The 18,892-nt window shown below is 42.7% G+C and overlaps 1 protein-coding gene across 1 annotated transcript in view; it reads right to left on the reverse strand.

The window, feature by feature from the left end:
• Positions 1-2,513: 2,513 nt before the first annotated feature.
• lrp12 (low density lipoprotein receptor-related protein 12) overlaps positions 2,514-18,892 on the reverse strand; it is a 37,798-nt gene continuing 21,419 nt past the window's right edge. Inside the window, exons 4-10 of the mRNA XM_029731326.1 lie at positions 14,206-14,408; positions 11,648-11,826; positions 7,981-8,211; positions 7,543-7,764; positions 5,889-6,358; positions 5,407-5,539; positions 2,514-4,527 (exon numbers count right to left, since the gene is read on the reverse strand). Of these exons, the coding sequence (XP_029587186.1) occupies positions 3,580-4,527; positions 5,407-5,539; positions 5,889-6,358; positions 7,543-7,764; positions 7,981-8,211; positions 11,648-11,826; positions 14,206-14,408 (2,386 nt within the window). The 3' untranslated portion in view covers positions 2,514-3,579. The remainder of the gene's footprint in view (positions 4,528-5,406; positions 5,540-5,888; positions 6,359-7,542; positions 7,765-7,980; positions 8,212-11,647; positions 11,827-14,205; positions 14,409-18,892) is intronic.

Genomic DNA, 18,892 nt, shown 5'->3' on the forward strand with positions numbered 1-18,892 from the left:
TTTCACATTCTTAAAATGAGGTGGTGATCCTAAGTGACCTAAGACAGGGAATTTTTACAAGGATTAAATGTCAGGAATTGTGAAAAACTGAGTTTAAATGTATTTGGCTAAGGTGTATGTAAACTTCTGACTTAAACTGTACTTCTTGCACTTCGCTGAGCAGAGCTGTTGTGAAGGAAGTTGTCAAGAAAGCGAGTTTGTGTTTATACTGGACCTCCAGTACGGAGCTTCTGCATGCCACCATAAGCTCTGCATTTGCGTTACATCATCCATACGGCGCCTCCGACCACATTTTCGGATCAAGAATAAATTGGCTTTAAGACAGATTAGCCTAACATCATCACAACAGCATGTTTCCAATAAAAGACACATCAAACTAGTTCTGCTATTGAACAATTCACGTTGAACAGGCCCAAATAAACGTGTTCTTCAGTGATGTACTTTGTTGTTTATATTGCTTATGAAAGTGGACATGGAATGGAAAGTCCTGCCACTAGAGAGCAATAGATATCTTCTCACAGTATGCATGCATGATGACCATCAAAACGCTAACTTACAGAGTACTCCAATGCCAGGTATTACCATGGCAGCTGCCCAAGCCTGTTGTCGTACAATATAAGGGATGTGAATTATGCTATGACATTCGGGAGGGTCTCAGTATTGAGCATGTGCATGATTTTTTTTAAGGGCCTAATAATAAACTGTAAAACATAATTACCTTTTAAAGTGGCATGAACTCAACCAGTCATGATATTTTCATCTGATTGTCCAAGAAATAACTTCAAAAAGAAGGCATGTTCTTCCACTCCAAAATAATTCCAGCATCCAAACTGCATGTACACTCATGCCATTTGATGAATGGAAATAGCCAGATGTTACAAAACACCAAGTGTTCCTAATGACATTCAGCGATTGCCATTGATCAGGCCTGCATTAATTGATGCGTCTTGCTGACATGGTCAACTTACTAAACTAGGCTAAAATGTGTATTAACATGAACTACAAATATACCTACCGGTAGCCAGTGATGTAGTGTTAAAAATAATAGGTGGGTAAACTGATTGCTGGTCACGGTGAAAAAAGTAACTCTCCCTGGACTTTCAATGCATTTTTTTGAACAGCGTTTACCCTCCACTTGGCCTACACCACTGCCGGTAGCCTACCCTCTCAGCCAAGGCAATGTTAAACACTTGAACATACACAGAACAGACTACATTTAATATAATACATGTTTTGCACCCTAGTTCATGAATTGTCCATAATTCATGAGTTAATGCTTGGAGTCTTCACAGATCATGTGATATAAAACACTACATTTCTTTCCTTACATTAATTAGTGTTATGTAGCATTTAACAATTAAATTAGAACATTGAACTTAAACCCTGTACGAATCATGGATCTTGGAGACCTCTGAAAATGCACCTTAAGTGTAACTATACCTACGTAACATTTCATTATGTTTCGCTGTGAAAACAGATCTCACACAAATCCAACATAATGTAGGCATATGCTAATTCAAAATCGAATGCTTCTAACCAAAATAGTTAACTATAGGCCTGCTGTCATTAACATATACTGTACACTGAACAAAAATATAAACGCAACATGTAAAATGTCCCAGAAATGTTCTTCTCATATTCCGTGCACAAATTTGTTTACATTCCTATTTGTGAGCATTTATCCTTTGCCAAGATAATCCATCCACCTGACAGGTGTGACACATCAAGAAGCTGATTAAACAGCATGGTCATTACACAGGTGCACCTTGTCCTGGGGACAATAAAAGCCCACTCTAAAATGGGCAGTTTTGTCATACAATACTGCCACAGATGTCTCATGTTGAGGCACAGTAGCGTGCAATTGGCATGCTGACTGCAGGAATGTCCACCAGAGCTTTAGCCAGAGACACCCTGACCAACTTTATGCAAAGGAGATGAGTCGCACTGCATAAGACAAATGGTGGTCACACCAGATACTGACTGGTTTTCTGATCCACGCCCCTATCTTTTTTGTAAGGTGTCTGTGACCAACAGATGCATATCTGTATTCCCAGTAATGTGAAATCCATAAATTAGGGCCTAATGAATTTATTTGAATTGACTGATTTTGTTTTAATTTTTTTGTTCAGTATACTTGTTGGATGGATTGGATGCACATTTTTTATTTAACCTGTATTTAACTAGGCTAGCCAGTTAAGAACAAATTCTTACAATGACAGCCTAGGAACAGTGCCTTGTTCAGGGGCAGAATGACAGATTTTTACCTTGTCAGATCGGAGATTCGATCTAGCAACCTTTCGGTTACTGGCCCAAAGCTCTAACCACTAGGCTACCTGCCACATTTGTGACTAGCTGCAGGCTAGTTGTCAAGTGATATTGTCGACCATCATCAGGTGATTCAGTAAAGAAAACAAATATTGACAGCAATACAGGTACGAACATTAGTGCTGAATTTACTATTGACTTTGAGCATTACAAATTTCACCTCATATCCCAACAAAGAAACAAACAAGTTAGCAGGATGAATGCTTTATTCTGATTTTCTACATGCAGAAAACAGTTATGTTTATATACTTGTTTTTCAATGTATCACTTTAACAAAAAAAATAGCACAAGACAATTTGACATGCATCTTCTCAAGTAATAACTACTGAAAATGAAATAAATATACACAGTGGCACAAGTATTCTCAGTACCAAAACACTGAGGTTACCAAAACAGTAACAAAACAATAAATACAACAAACATCTGTGGATGTTATACAACGTTTCGTCTTCAGAAAGAGGTTCTCTGCAATTTACTTTTCATAAATAAACTGCTCTTGCTAAGATTACGCATGAGAACACATCAGTACCTTTCAATAGGAAAGAAGTTACACAGCCTCCCATGAACTGAAATGAAACAAACAAACCATCACACGGTAAGCCACAGATACTCAGAGCCCTCACCCTCACATTCCCTATACTGAAGGAGAAGAAACAACTGACATCAAATAAAGCTGACAGCTATTTTTAAATCTCGTCAAGCTTTTCATAGGCTCTAGTTTGTTAATTGTCCGTACTCTACACTTGGTCTCTCTCGTACCATTATTCTTGAACATAAAAAGACAGCTTATTTATTCTGCTTCATCCCAAATTAGTGTGAGAAGAAGAGGTGCTGTGGCTGCGTTGTTATACACCTCAGTCCCACTCTGCTTGCCTTGAGTTAAGCCTAACTCACACTCACAGGTGCACGGGTCTTGTTGCTATGGAGGAAATTCAACTTTTGCTCGGCTAGACAAAGTCAAGGTTCAGTAGTTCTACTCCCCGGTTCCCAGGCTGAGTTGGAACTCCCAAGGGAAAGGTCTGGAACTGGAACTTGGAGGGGAAGAGGGGGAGGAGGGCAGAGATAGTACCATCTGATGAATACACCAAGAAAACTGCAATACAGTACGAACTACAGACTTTTCAAAAACGGGGCATAAAAATGACATTTACCCCCCCGCCCTCTTCCAGACAAAATAAATGGCAAAGTTTGACAGGGACGGTCCATTTTGACAGTCAGTTGAGCCATACTGTAACGTCATTTAGGTTAGAGCTATTAGCAGAGCAGAAGTAACTCGTCATCACTATTGGTCTCCGTCTTGCCTGTGGCCTCCAGACAGGCGTCTGGGATCTGTGCGGTGTGAACCATGCTACAGTGTTCACAGGGCCCGTTCCGGCCCAGGGACACCCGGCCTGACCTGAGAGAGGCTGGGGATGATAGGCGTGGGGCAGCCTGATCTAGACCTACCTCCAGGCTGAGGAGCCTGGAGGTCTCGCTGGTGGAGTCAGTGTCCGAGGCAGCATCTGACACAGGGATAAGCAGCTCCACGTCGTCTTCGTCTTCCCTGGTCCCTGCTCCATGCTCTAGGTGCCTCAGAGGGCTGTGGTTCTGGGTTCCCCCACCCGAGGAGCCTCCGGAGCGGCCCAGGGAGAAACGTACCCAGCGCAGGCTGCGGGTGACCCGGCTCAGGGCACTGCTCAGCTGACTCCTCCCGGTCGCAGAACACTGAGGCTCTGCTGCCTCTCCCCCTGGGGTCTCTATGGTGTGTGTCTCCACCACTGCTGGGCTGGCCCTAGCCCGGTGGCTGTCCCTACGGCTGGGCAGAGGTGCGGGAGTGGTGGAGTTTGTCGACACCGAGACGATGGCCTCCACTGCAGTTGCCGGAGGGGTCTTTACGGGGAGGGGGGCTACAAGCCCCCCCACGGCCCCAGGGACATCCCGGCGCTCGCTCTCTGTATCAGTGTCGTCCGAGTCGAGGGGCAGCAACCCCCGGTGCGGTCCAGCCCTGTCGGGTTCGTGGGCCGAGCAGCCACCGTTACCGCTGCTGGTGCTGTTGTCCTCGCCGTCAGCAGACACCAGGGCCAGTGAGCCGGAGCGCCGTGAGCGTGTGAAGTTGAAGAGGCGTTGCCAGATGTTGCTGTGGCGACCGGAGGTGGGCAGGTGGATGGAGGTGAAACCCAGCTGGGAGCGAACAGCCAACCTCAGGTTCTCCAACACAGACGCCTGGACAACACACAGGGAGAACAGCAAGACTGTTAGTATCATCAATCAAATAATAAATCCCTTTTTAAATCAACAGTTTACACAGTCCTTTACAGTAAGTAATCCAATCTATTATAGATGACAATTAACATCAAACTCCTGAGATGTGAATCTGAAGGTCATTGGGAAATGTGTCTCCCAACAGAAACCAGGAAAGACAGTTTATCCCACATAGTTGTAAGCTGGCGGCAAACGGGACTGTTTGTTTGGATTTCCATGACAAAGGCTTTATGAGGAGAGAAAAGTTGGTGCTGAACAAACTTGTTGGAGGAGTGGCTATACAAGTGGCTATACAGAGAAGCAGGCAGGACAGCTTGATTCGTGGCTGAGGCTCCGGACCTGTCCGTGTTTGGCTGACTAACTGTGACCCTCCTGGCTGCTACTGCGATCCTCCCTCCACTCCAGTTCCGAACTGCTTTAAATCAATTATTTAATTTCACCCGAATATCTTTTCTTTCCCTTTTTGTCTGTACACTGTAATTCAGCTTTCAGCTGTGAATGTGTACAAGCTCAAATAAACCTTACTATATAAAAACGTCCATATACTGTAAACAGCCATAATGTTCTCCATGAAGCAGTTGTTTAACTAAACAATCCCAGTCAACTTCCACGTAATGAATCACAGTTAAACCGCTTCAACTTTTGTTACTGAAGTCAGGTTGTTAGACATTACACAGTTGATTCTTGGCGTCTCCAATCCTATGACAAAGATAGGCATTCACGTCCGGACTTGAAATGTGCACTCTTAACACAGACTTAAGCTTAAGTCGTGTATGGACAAGAGGATCACATCTTCTGAGGAGAACAAGAGAGGGCAGTGTGATCTAGATGTAGACTTACCTGGTTGCCGGAGCAGACAGGGAAGTCCTCCACAGGGGGTATAAGGCCCTGGGCGATCAGCTGGCCATACGACGGGGGAGCCTCCCTCCTCAGGAGCTCAGCCTCAACCCTGGACAGCTGGGTCTCAAATGACCTGGGGAAACAGTTAGAGGGATTCAAAGGAATGGAAGCAACAAACACAACCAGATCAGTTAGGTGTACAAAAAAAAAGCATTTCAAAGTTCATTCAGTGTCCTTTGATGGAGATCAAAGACAGAAATCAGAGAGCTAACTAGCTATATGAATCCAAAGACAGCATTTATAAAAGCCTAAAGACTAGTCTGGATTATCAATCATCTCTTGTAGTAATTGTGAAACATACTAAAGCTGTCATAGCAAACCACACAGACAGAAACAAAGTCTTATGACTTATGTGGGCACTGTATAACTGTTTAACCACTGTGTAATAACAAGAGTAATAGCATGGGGTCTGAGTTTATTACCTGCGCTCAAACATCCGGAGGGAGTAGAGTTTGCAGGTGCAGCCCAGAGCGATGACCAGCAGCAGGCCACAGATGAGACTTCCTATAACCGCCGCCGTGATGACCCGTGTGGGCACGATGACCGGACAACTCTCCTCGTCGCTTCCGTCGCCACAGTCGTCCTGCGCGTCACACACCCAGCTCTCGAACACACAGCGGTTGTTCTTACAGTGGAAGTTGCCAGGCTGGCAGAAGAAGCAGTTCTTCTCGTCCGAGCCGTTGGGGCAGCGGTTCTGGTAGTTGCAGCGGTCCGAGCGCGGGTAGCAGGCGCCATTTCTGGAGCAGGGAAATTCATCCTCCTGGCAGGTGCTGCAGTTGACCTCATCGCGGCCATTGGGGCAGTGCCAGTAACCGTCGCAGCGTTGCTGCTCTGTGTAGCAGCCCCAGTTGCCCCCACACGGGATCTCCCAGGGCAGACAGAAACCGTCCACCTGGCAGGAGATGAGGTAGATTAATTGATTAGTTGATTCGAGGGCATCCGTAATGATTCCAAAATAAAGAAATCAAGACTTTTCAAGGGAGAGTTTAAAGGGAAATATCAGAAGCACTTCTAGGTCAGTGAGATGTGTTTTACACATATTTGGCCTCAAAGAAAGTGGGTCTGGGTTTCGTGTATCGTTAGATGCACATTACACCCAATGACAAAAATACGGACGAGATCAGGAAATTGAAGTAAGTCCTGCTTTGTGGCATTTCGCAAAGCCTCTGATATACCAATGGCACTATATATTTGTGTGCGTGTAGATACTGTTGTACTTCTTCGATAGAGCCATTGGATGTCTTTCAGCGGATTCATTCCTATATATACACACGATGACACATCAGAAATACTACAGCTCTGTGTGGGGCAGTGCTTCCTGCTCTGGTCCGTCGTGCATTCGGTATGAATGCTGGATCTTGTGGTACACTATGAGCAGAGGAATAGACAGGAAGTCGAAACTTCCTAATTCTGCCAGTGAAATGAAAACGAGCTTGTTGGTTGTTTATGAAAAAACGTAACGTTGTTAATATTCTATATACAGTGGCAGAGATAAGGCTAAATGTCTCTTTAAATAAGATTGTTGGCTTTTTATGTTTATGAAAATTTTTTACGTTGTTAATATTCTATATACAGTGGCAGAGATAAGGCTTAATGTCCCTTTAAATAAACAAGCTTGTTATTTTTTTAATGAAAAAACGTAACATTGTTAATATTCTATATACAGTGGCAGAGATAAGGCTAAATGTCTCTTTAAATAAGATTGTTGGCTTTTTATGTTTATGAAAATTTTTTACGTTGTTAATATTCTATATACAGTGGCAGAGATAAGGCTTAATGTCCCTTTAAATAAACAAGCTTGTTATTTTTTTAATGAAAAAACGTAACATTGTTAATATTCTATATACAGTGACAGAGATAAGGCTAAATGTCCCTTTAAATAAACAAGCCTGTTGGTTTTGATAAAAAAAATACGCTTTTCTCCCGTGCAATAAATAAGAAGCTAGTATGCAACGATGTGGGTACCTCTTACTATATTTTGCCTGGAAAACTATTAATTGAATCAATCGGCCCTAGCAACCAAACCAATAGCAACTAATCGATATGGAGAAACTTGGGTTGAACTCATGCGCCTACCTGGTAGGTGACATTGAAGCCCCTTGCCGCATTGATCTTGTCAGCGTAGAAGTGAACGCGCAGCTGGCCCGAGGACGAGACCACGGCCATGGGGGCACGGGAGTCGAAGGCTGTGAGGACGCGGAGTAGACGGCGAGGGTTCTCTTCCAAGCCGTCGTACACCTTGACGTAGTCCCCATAGCCCGTCCCGTCCAGCTTGAAGTCCATGAAACGCAGGATCACCTGAAATCAATCCATTAAAGAATTAATTAATGATTTTTAAATACATAGTCTAACGTCTGGTGAGCCTTTGTCAAAAATAGTTTACCATATAGGGATATCGTGTCATTTCAGACAAACCCATAGTTGTCTCAGCCATGTGAATACCGTACAACAATACACGCATACAAAAAATCATTGAGGATTTAAAAAAAAACAACAGTCCTAGCTACATCCAACCTTGCGGTGGTCGCCTGTGTCGATAAGCCAGGTGCAGTTGCTGCCTGGTGGGTAGAAGTCAGGGTAGTTGGGCGAGCTGAAGGTGCCGTAGAAGTTCCGCAGCCACTCGCCACAGGTGGGCACGTCACAGTCGATCTCGTCACCAAGGTCCTGGCAGTCGATGCTGCCGTCACATTTGAGCGACTCGTGCAGGCAGGTGTAGACACGGGTGTAGCGGGACAGGCAGGGAAACTGAATGATAATTGTATTAATTGATAATATTAATATTATTATTTTATTTTACAAATTTAAAATACATATAGTTTCCTCGGCCATGGGAGTACAACAAAAATCGTAGAGAATTGAAAACAAGGTCTACAAATGTATTTTCAATTGTGGTCCTTGTTTTTATCAAGTGGGCAAAATAATGGACAGCTTGCTCAAGATTGGCTGTACATTAGAGACCCCAAAAACACTTTATATTCAATTAAATTAGAAAATACATACAGAAAGTATTCACACCCCTTGACTTTTTCCACATTTTGTTGTGTTACAGCCTTAATTTAAAATAGATTTTGTGTCACTGGTCTGAACACACACAATACCCCATAATGTAAAAGTGGAATTATGTGAAAAACATTTTCTAAGAACTAATTTAAAATGAAAAGCTGAAAACGCTTGAGTCAATTAGTATTCAACTCTGCTGTTATAGCAAGCCTAAATAAGTTCAGGAGTACAAACTTGCTTAACAAATTACATAAGTTGCATGGAGATCACCTATTGGTAGATGAGTAAAAATAATGACATTGAATATCATTTTGAGCATGGTGAAGTTATTAATTACCCTTTAAATACACCCAGTCACTACAAAGGTACAGGCGTCTTTCCTAACTGAGGTTTCCTACCTCTTCAGAAACTCAGGGATTTCACCATGAGGCCATGGTTACAGAGCTCAATGGCAGTGATAGGAAAAATCTGAGAATGGATCAACAATATTGTAGTTGTAGGTCCCATGTGGCTCAGTTCATAGAGCATGGCACTTGCAATGCCAGTGTTATGGGTTCGATTCCCACAGGGGAACAGTACGAAATAGTATGAAAAATGTATGCACTCACTACTGTAAGTTGATCTTGAGAAAAGCGTCTTCTAAATGACAAAAAATGTGTGAAAGAAATTAACTTTCTGTCCTGAATACAAAGTGTTATGTTTGGGGCAAATCCAGCACAACACATCACTGAGTACAACTCTTCATATTTTTAAGGATGGCGGTGGCTGCTTCATGTTATGGGTATGCTTGTCATCGGCAAGGACTAGGGAGTTTTTGGGGGGATAAAAATAAATGGAAAAGAGTTAAGCACAGGCAAAATCCTATAGGAAAACCTGGTTCAGTCTGCTTTCCAACAGATACTGGGAGACAAATTCACCTTTCAGCAGGCCAAATATACACGAGTTGCTTACCAAAATTACATTGAACGTTTCAAAGTGGCCTAATTACAGTTTTAAAATTGGCTTGTAAATCTATGTCAAGAGTAAAACATTGAGGGCCTCCCGCATGGCCCAGCGGTCTAAGTGCTGGCTACGTCACTACAGATCCTGGTTCGATCCCAGGCTGTGTTGCAGCCGGCCGCGACCGGGAGACCCATGAGGCGGCGCACAATTGGCCCAGAGTCGTCCGGATTAGGGGAGGGTTTAGCCGGCTGGGTTGTCCATGTCTCATCGCGCTCTAGCAACTCCTGTGGTGGGCCGGGCGCAGTGCACACTGACACGGTCGCCAGGTGTACGGAGTTTCCTCCGACACATTGGTACGGCTGGCTTCTGGGTTAAGTGAGCATTTTCTCATGAAGCAGTGCGGCTTGGCGGGGTTGTGTTTCGGAGGATGCACGGCTCTCGACCTTCGCCTCTCCCGAGTCCATTCGAGAGTTGCAGCGATGGGACAAGACTACCAATTAGATACCACGAAAATTGGGGAGAAAAAGGGCAAAAAATAAATAATTAAAGACTGAAAAATGGCTGTCTAGCAATGACCAATAACCAATTTGACAGAGCTTGAAGAATTTGAAAAAATCATAATTTGCAAAAATGATACAATCCAGGTGTGCAAAGCTCTTAGAGACTTACCCAGAAAGAGTCACAGCTGTAATCGCAGCCGAAGATGATTCTAACATGTATTGACTCAGGGGTGTGAATACTTACAGTACCAGTCAAATGTTTGGACACACCTACTCATTCCAGGGTTTTTCTTTATTTTGACTATTTTCTACATTGTAGAATAATAGTGAAGAGATCAGCTGTGAAATAACACATATGGAATCATGTAGTAACCAAAAAAGGGTTAAACAAATCAAAATATATTTTAGATTCTTCAAAGTGGTCACCTTCTGCCTTGATGAAAGCTTTGCACACTCTTGGCATTCCCTTCATGAGGTAGTCACCTGGATTGCATTTCAATTAACAGGTGTGGCTTGTTAAAAGTTAATTTGTGGAATTTCTTTCCTTCTTAATGCGTTTGAGCCAATCAGTTATGTTGTGACAAGGCAGTGGTGGTATACAGAAGATAGCCCTATTTAGTGAAATACCAAATCCATTTTATAGCAAGAACAGCTCAAATAAGCAAAGAGAAATGACCCCCCATCATTACTTTAAGACATGAAGGTCAGTCAATCTGGAGTTTCTTCAAGTGCAGTCGCAAAAGCCATCAAGCGCTATGATGAAACTGGCTCTCATGAGGACCGCCACAGGAAAGGAAGACCCAGATTTACCTCTGCTGCAGAGGATAAGTTCATTAGAGTTACCAGCCTCAGAAATTGCAGCTCAAATATATGCTTCAGAGTTCAAGTAACAGACATCTCAACATCAACTGTTCAGAAACCACTACTACAGAACACCAATAAGAAGAAGAGACTTGCTTGAGCCAAGAAACACGAGCAACGGACATTAGACGGGTGGAAATCTGTCCTTTGGACTGATGAGTCCAAATTTGAGAGTTTTGGTTCCAACCGCAGTGTCTAGTAGGTGAACGAATGCTCTCCGCATGTGTGGTTCACACCGTGAAGCACAGAGGAGGAGGTGTGATGGTGCTTGCTGGTGACACTGTCTGTGATTTATTTAGAATCCAAGGCACACTTAAAAAGCATGGCAACCACAGCATTCTGCAGCGATACGCCATCCCATCTGGTTTGCGCTTAGTGGGACTATCATTTGTTTTTCAACAGGACAATGACCAAAAACACACCTCCAGGCTGTGTAACGGCTATTTGACCAAGGAGAGTGATGGAGTGCTGCATCAGATGACCTGGCCACCAAAATCACCCGACCTCAACCCAATTGAGATGGTTTGGGATGAGTTGGACCGCAGAGTGAAGGAAAAGCAGCCAACACGTGCTCAGCATATGTGGGAACTCCTTCAAGACTGTTGGAAAAGTATTCCGCATGAAGCTGGTTGAGAGAATGCCAAGAGTGTGCAAAGCTTTCATCAAGGCAAAAGGTTACCACTTTGAAGAATCGAAAATCTAAAATATATTTTGATTTGTTTAACACTTTTTTGGTTACTACATGATTCCATATGTGTTATTTCACAGTTGATGTCTTCACTATTATTCTACAATGTAGCAAATAATACATTTAAAGAAAAACCCTTGAATGAGTAGGTGTCCAAACTTTTGACTGGTACTCTATGTAAATGAGATACCTGGTTGAAGGCACAGGGCTGGAAGGAGAATGCTGCCGAGGGGTTGGGCTGGACGCACAGCTCCTCGTCAGAGTTGTCACCACACTCGTCCATGGTGTTGCACTTCCATGACTCCGGGATGCACTTTCCGTTGGAGCAGTGGAACTGGTCCAAGTCGCAGCTGATCATCTCCGATTTTCCTGAAATTAGGAATATTAGGGCTGTGGCGGTCATGAAAGTTCGTCAGCCGGTGATTGTCAAGCAAATATCTGTCGATCTCACGGTAATTGACCGTTAATTAACATAAACACATTTTCTCATCTCCTGGCTTCCACACATCCCTGCCACTGATGCAGACCTTTGGAACATGTATATTTTAAAAAGTCTAATAAATCCATATAATATGGCCTACATCGTCACAATAAATCCATTATTTATTTTAAAAACGGGTCTAAAGAACCATGATATGAAGAAATGTTGTCCTAATGTTAGGTCCTGATCTGGCTATGCCAAATGGCTGTGGGCTACACTCGTTCATTTAGCAGACAAGATTTGCTTAGAATTCTGTGGCATTATTTTATAGTGTATGAAGAATACAATTGAACAAAGCTGAATAAACTAGAAAGGAAATTTTTTCCAAACAATTTGAGGGGGTGCGCACGTGCGGCTATTCTGTGTTGAGCGGTTAACAAAGAAATACCTATTCCTATATGCTTCATTTAGAGTTATTAGTGTAATTTCAGTTCTACAAACGTTGGGATATATGTTTTGATGTTTAATACATTGTAAGGCTGCATGATGCGACTCTAATGATGATTTGAAAAAAGTAGCTTGAAAGGCATGAGCTGTGCTTTGTTTCTTGAGTAGGGTGTACACACTACATCAGTCACTCATTCACAATTTGACAAGCACTTGATAATGCTTAGAATTTCAAGGCGCCAATAAATATTCCAAACATAGTCTGGGACAGTTGTGGGATGCGATAGATCCCAAATTAATACAACCACTAGCATAAAAAATACATTTTTACGCAATGTGGCTGACGCAACAGATCAGAACGTTTAGCTTAAACTGTTGATAAACTATTAGGCTATTTCTTCACATAATAAGCGCAGCAATGCACACTATAAGCGCAAATGTTCCATTAGCGGACAACACCATTATCATAAGCGGAAAACACCCTTATCAGAAGTGATCACAAATGCAATTATGCATGTAATAATTTTCACCATAAAAATGCACCATTATTATAAAAGTGTCTTCCCCAAACTTGAAACTCACACACTGCTTGGGTCTGCCAGTTAGGCTCTACATCCCTTGTACAGCGGATTAATATGCTTAATTTTAAGAAGTTATTTGGCCACTTTAGTTGATCCAAACCTTATCAAAACATATAGGGCTTTGGGCTAGCCAACACGAGGTGTGCAATTATGATTTGAAAAAGTGACAAAAAAATGCAGTTTCTTATGCTGGGCATCATTCACAAGTGATATATCATTCACAAGTGATAGGCTAATATTGTCACCCATCAGACTATTCTTGATTTAATCTCGTCTTTACATATACTAAATAATATATGTGTGAAATTTGTTTTGGATTTAGAATGGACCATTATCATGCACCTGTATCGAAACAGGGTCAGCGGGAAAAAATACATGTCATCTATGCACTTAAATAGTGAATGGAGAACGCTTTTCCCTGTGGTTTATTTTCATGCCAGCCAGGTAGGCTATACTCCTGTTGTAAAGATAAATAATGTGCTTAATATTAGGAAAGTTGATAAATAAATATAGTAGGCCTAGTCTATAGAAAGGTGATGGGATCCTCCTCTTTTTAATAGAGGCCATCACTCTGTTTTCTCACGCAATTGCATAGCATATAGAAATGTTGCGCAACATGAGCTCATGGGCTCTCGAAGTGTTTGATTAGATTTTCGATTACATTTGCATTGATGTCAGAGTAAATAGAGGGCCAATAAAGTGCTGAGTACCAGGCAGTTAGCACGTTTGGTAGGCTACTATATGACCAGCAGCAGCATCAGAGCTGGGAGAAGCTTAATTACCGTGACTAAATGGTCACGTGGAATTTGACTGCCTTCATGACTCGTGACCGCCAGTGTGGCGGTAATACGGTCACCGCAACAGCCCTAGGGGAAATACCACCATTTAATGCACTTTGTGACCATTTAAAAATGTTTTACCATTAGTGACAATCAAGCGAAAATTGTGGGATCATTTAGTTAAATTATGTACAATGATAGTGCCTATTGACCAAGCTGATCAAGTTGATCAACATTATATCAGCAGAATCAATTTCTTTATATGTTCATTTATCGACGTACACAATCCGTGAGCCTCTGATCCTCTGTCTTTTTACACGTTTTAAAATCCAATGCTTGGAGACAGAGAGAAAAGCATAGAAAGAGGACAAAAAAAAATAAAAGCTGCTTTCTGTCTTTTCTCTTGGGGGTAGTAACATCCTCACCACCAGTAGACATCTGTCCACATGTCATCTCTGATCTGACCGTACAGTAGCCCTTGCGACAGATATAAATAGCATGACTCTGCGAGTGGTGCTACCTGTTATATAAGACAGCCTGAAGCCCTTGCCGGTCATGATGTCGTCCGAGTGGAACTTGATCCACACGTGGTCCTGGGAGGAAATGTAAGGGGCTGGGATGGATGAGCCACATGCCCGGTAGCTGTCCAGGTTCTTGTAGGTGCTAATGGAGATCCAGTCCAGGCCGCAACGGTGAGAGCTCTGGATCTCAAAGTCCTGGAAACTGGGGGGAGAAATGGCAAAGGGTTAAAAGAGGTTTCCCGACAGTAAAAACCATTCATGTACTGTACATTTCACAATTTAGTATGTTAAAGATCGAATCTGCATTTTGGGAAACAGCACCACTGTTCGCCCCAGCGTCTTTGTTATTGTTTTGTTGATGAAACAATGGAGAGGAGTGTCTAGCAGCGTGGTAAAATAAAATGTGCAGTACATATTCTGCTGTTCTACTGCGCGTGCATTGATGTTCGAGTGTTCGTTGTTTGCAGTAACTTGTTGAAATATCCCAAAAGGACGTGGCAGTTTCACTAATTAAGGACTAGCTTTATAGACACTCTTATCCAGAGCGAACTACAATAAGTGCATTCAACTGAAGTAGGTAAGAAAACCACATATCTCGTCGAAGTCTGTAAATTGGATGTCATCGATACGAGCGACTTTCATAGGGTACATGCTGGAAAAAAGCAAACAGTTGAAAGAAGTTTCCCAACAATAAAGATAATCAATGTATTTCCCTGATATGACTAGTTGACTTTCCTCCAGGGTTAGAATACATTGGATAAGACATAACCAATACTGAACTGCTTTTATTAAAAAAAATAAAGAGAGTAAAACCACTTACATTACTAATGTGTAGAACCACGACTTGCGTATAAACACTACTAACCTATAACTAACACAATCGCTAATTTAGTGAATTTATCAAGTGTTGCTTTTGCATGCAAGCCCTGTTGCCCATTAATGGTCATTGATAGATTGCATTTTCTGTTTGTTCTTAACCACTAAACAGGGTCTATTTCTGTGCTGGTAACCATGGACACAGCACTGCCAAAAAGAAAAGGCAAGTTGCTGTCAGCACTCTGGTCGGTGCTCATCCATAGGCGGCGTTCCTTTTGGCCAGGGACTTCAACGCAGGGAAATTTAAATCCGTTTGATCTCATTTATACCAGCATGTAACATGTGCAACCAGAGGGAAAAAAACTCTAGACAACCTTTACGTCACACACACAAAGATACGTACAAAGATCTCCCTCGCCCTCCATTTGGCAAATCTGACCATAACGCTATCGTCCTGATTCCTGCTTACAAGCAAATACTAAAGCAGGAAGTACCAGTGACTCGCTCAATACGGAAGTGGTCAGGTGACGCAGATACTAAGCTACAGGACTGTTTTGCTAGCACAGACTGGAATATGTTCCAGGACTCTTCCGATACCATTGAGGAGTACACCACAACAGTCACTGGCTTCATCAATAAGTGCATCGATGATGTTGTCCCCACAGTGACCGTACATACAGTTGAAGTCGGACGTTTACATACACTTAAGTTGGAGTCATTAAAACTTGTTTTTCAACCACTCCACAAAATTCTTGTTAACCTGTTTGGGATAGGGGACAGTATTTTCACGGCCGGATAAAACACGTACCCGATTTAATCTGGTTACAACTCTTGCCCAGAAACTAGAATATGCATATAATTAGTAGATTTGGATAGAAAACACTCTAAAGTTTCTAAAACTGTTTGAACGGTGTCTGTGAGTATAACAGAACTCATATGGCAGGCCAAAACCTGAGAAGATTCCATACAGGAAGTGCCCTGTCTGACAATTTGTTGTCCTTCTGTTGCATCTCTATCGAAAATACGTGACATTTTCTAAGGCTTCCATTGGCTCTCAGAAGGCGCCAGAAAGTGGAATGGGGTGTCTGCTGTCTCTGGGCGAAGAACAGCAGGAGAATTTGTGAGTGGTCAGCCTGGGGACAGTGACACTGGAAATGCGCGGTCACGAGACTACTCAATTTTTTTCTTTCAGCCTTTGAATGAATACAATGTCGCCCAGTTGGAATATTATTGCTATTTTACGAGAAAAATTGCATAAAAATTGATTTTAAACAGCGTTTGACATGCTTCGAAGTACGGTAATGGAATATTTAGAAATGTTTTGTCACGAAATGCGCGTCACCCTTCGGATAGTGACCTGAACGCACAAATAAAACGGAGCTATTTCAATATAACTATGGATTATTTGGTAGAAGTAGAAGTCCTGGGAGTGCATTCTGACGAAGAACAGCAAAGGTAATCCAATTTTTCTAATAGTAATTCTGAGTTTAGGTTGTCCCAAACTTGGTGGGTGTCAAAATAGCTAGCCGTGATATCTACTCAGAATATTGCTAAATGTGCTTTCGCCGAAAAGCTATTTTAAAATCTGACACCGCGATTGCATAAAGGAGTTCTGTATCTATAATTCTTAAAATAATTGTTATGTATTTTGTCAACGTTTATCATGAGTAATTTAGTAAATTCACCGGAAGTTTGCGGTGGGTATGTTAGTTCTGAACATCACATGCTAATGTAAAAAGCTGGTTTTTGATATAAATATGAACTTTGATTGAACAAAACATGCATGTATTGTATAACAATGTCCTAGGAGTGTCATCTGATGAAGATCATCAAAGGTTAGTGCTGCATTTAGCTGTGGTTTTGGTTTTTGTGACATATATGCTTGCTTTGAAAATGGCTGTGTGATTATTTTTGGCAGGGTACTCTCCTGACATAATCTAATGTTTTGCTTTCGCTGTAAAGCCTTTTTGAAATCGGACAATGTGGTTAGATTAAAACCTGTTAGGGCTAGGGGGCAGTATTTGCACGGCCGGATAAAAAAACGTACCCGATTTAATCTGGTTACTACTCCTGCCCAGTAACTAGAATATGCATATAATTATTGGCTTTGGATAGAAAACACCCTAAAGTTTCTAAAACTGTTTGAATGGTGTCTGTGAGTATAACAGAACTCATATGGAAGTCAAAACCCTAAGACAAATCCTGACAGGAAACTGAAATCTGATGTGTGGATATCACTTCAAACATTTGCCATTGAAACACACAGGGGCTTGCGACTCATTTAGCACTTCCTATGGCTTCCACTAGATGTCCCCAGTCTTTACAAAGTGGTTTGAGCCTCCTACCATCAAAATTGACTGAAAGAGAGGATGTTTACCTTGGTCACAGGGAATGGGCCATTACCATTGTGACGTCGGCGCCCATGGGTACTCTCCCTTTTCGAAACGTTTTGAAAGACAATGCAACCGTCCCAATGGAATATTATTACATTTAAGTCATTTAGCAGACGCTCTTATCCAGAGCGACTTACAAATTGGTGCATTCACCTTATGATATCCAGTGGAACAACCACTTTACAACAGTGCATCTAAATCTTTTAGGGGGGGGGGGGGGGGGTTAGAAGGATTACTTTATCCTATCTTATCCTATCCCAGGTATTCCGTAAAGAGGTGGGGTTTCAGGTGTCTCCGGAAGGTGGTGATTGACTCCGCTGTCCTGGCGTCGTGAGGGAGCTTGTTCCACCATTGGGGTGCCAGAGCAGCGAACAGTTTGGAATGGGCTGAGCAGGAACCGTGCTTCCTCAGAGGTAGGGGGGCCAGCAGGCCAGAGGTGGATGAACGCAGTGCCCTTGTTTGGGTGTAGGGCCTGATCAGAGCCTGAAGGTATGGAGGTGCCGTTCCCCTCACAGCTCCGTAGGCAAGCACCATGGTCTTGTAGCGGATGCGAGCTTCAACTGGAAGCCAGTGGAGAGAGCGGAGGAGCGGGGTGACGTGAGAGAACTTGGGAAGGTTGAACACCAGACGGGCTGCGGCGTTCTGGATGAGTTGTAGGGGTTTAATGGCACAGGCAGGGAGCCCAGCCAACAGCGAGTTGCAGTAATCCAGACGGGAGATGACAAGTGCCTGGATTAGGACCTGCGTCGCTTCCTGTGTGAGGCAGGGTCGTACTCTGTGAATGTTGTAGAGCATGAACCTACAGGATCGGGTCACCGCCTTGATGTTAGTGGAGAACGACAGGGTGTTGTCCAGGATCACGCCAAGGTTCTTAGCACTCTGGGAGGAGGACACAAGGGAGTTGTCAACCGTGATGGCGAGATCATGGAACGGGCAGTCCTTCCCCGGGAGGAAGAGCAGCTCCGTCTTGCCGAGGTTCAGCTTGAGGTGGTGATCCGTCATCCACACTGATATGTCTGCCAGACATGCAGAGATGCGATTTGCCGCCTGGTTATCAGAAGGGGGAAAGGAGAAGATTAATTGTGGGATTCCTAGAAGTGCCTTCTGATAAAGATAATCAAAGGTAAGGGATTATTTACAATAGTATTTTTGATGGTTGATCGTTCGAAGATGGCTCAAAACATGTATAGCCTAGACTATTTTTCTGGGCATACCACGTCGTTTATTGCAAAGTGTGATTTCCAAGTAAAGTTATTTTTAAATCTGGCAAAGAGATGGCATTCAAGACATGTTAATCTATAAGTCTTTGAATGACAATATTACATTTTAACAATGTTTTCGAATAGTAATTTTGTAAATTGTAGCGCTAATAAACCGGAAGCATTTGAGGCAAAAGATTTTCTGAACGTCATGCGCCGATGTAAAATGCTGTTTTTATATATAAATATGAACTTTATCGAACAAAAAAATGCATGTG

Source organism: Salmo trutta, chromosome 34 (assembly GCF_901001165.1).
Source record: "Salmo trutta chromosome 34, fSalTru1.1, whole genome shotgun sequence".
Classification (NCBI taxonomy): domain Eukaryota; kingdom Metazoa; phylum Chordata; class Actinopteri; order Salmoniformes; family Salmonidae; genus Salmo; species Salmo trutta.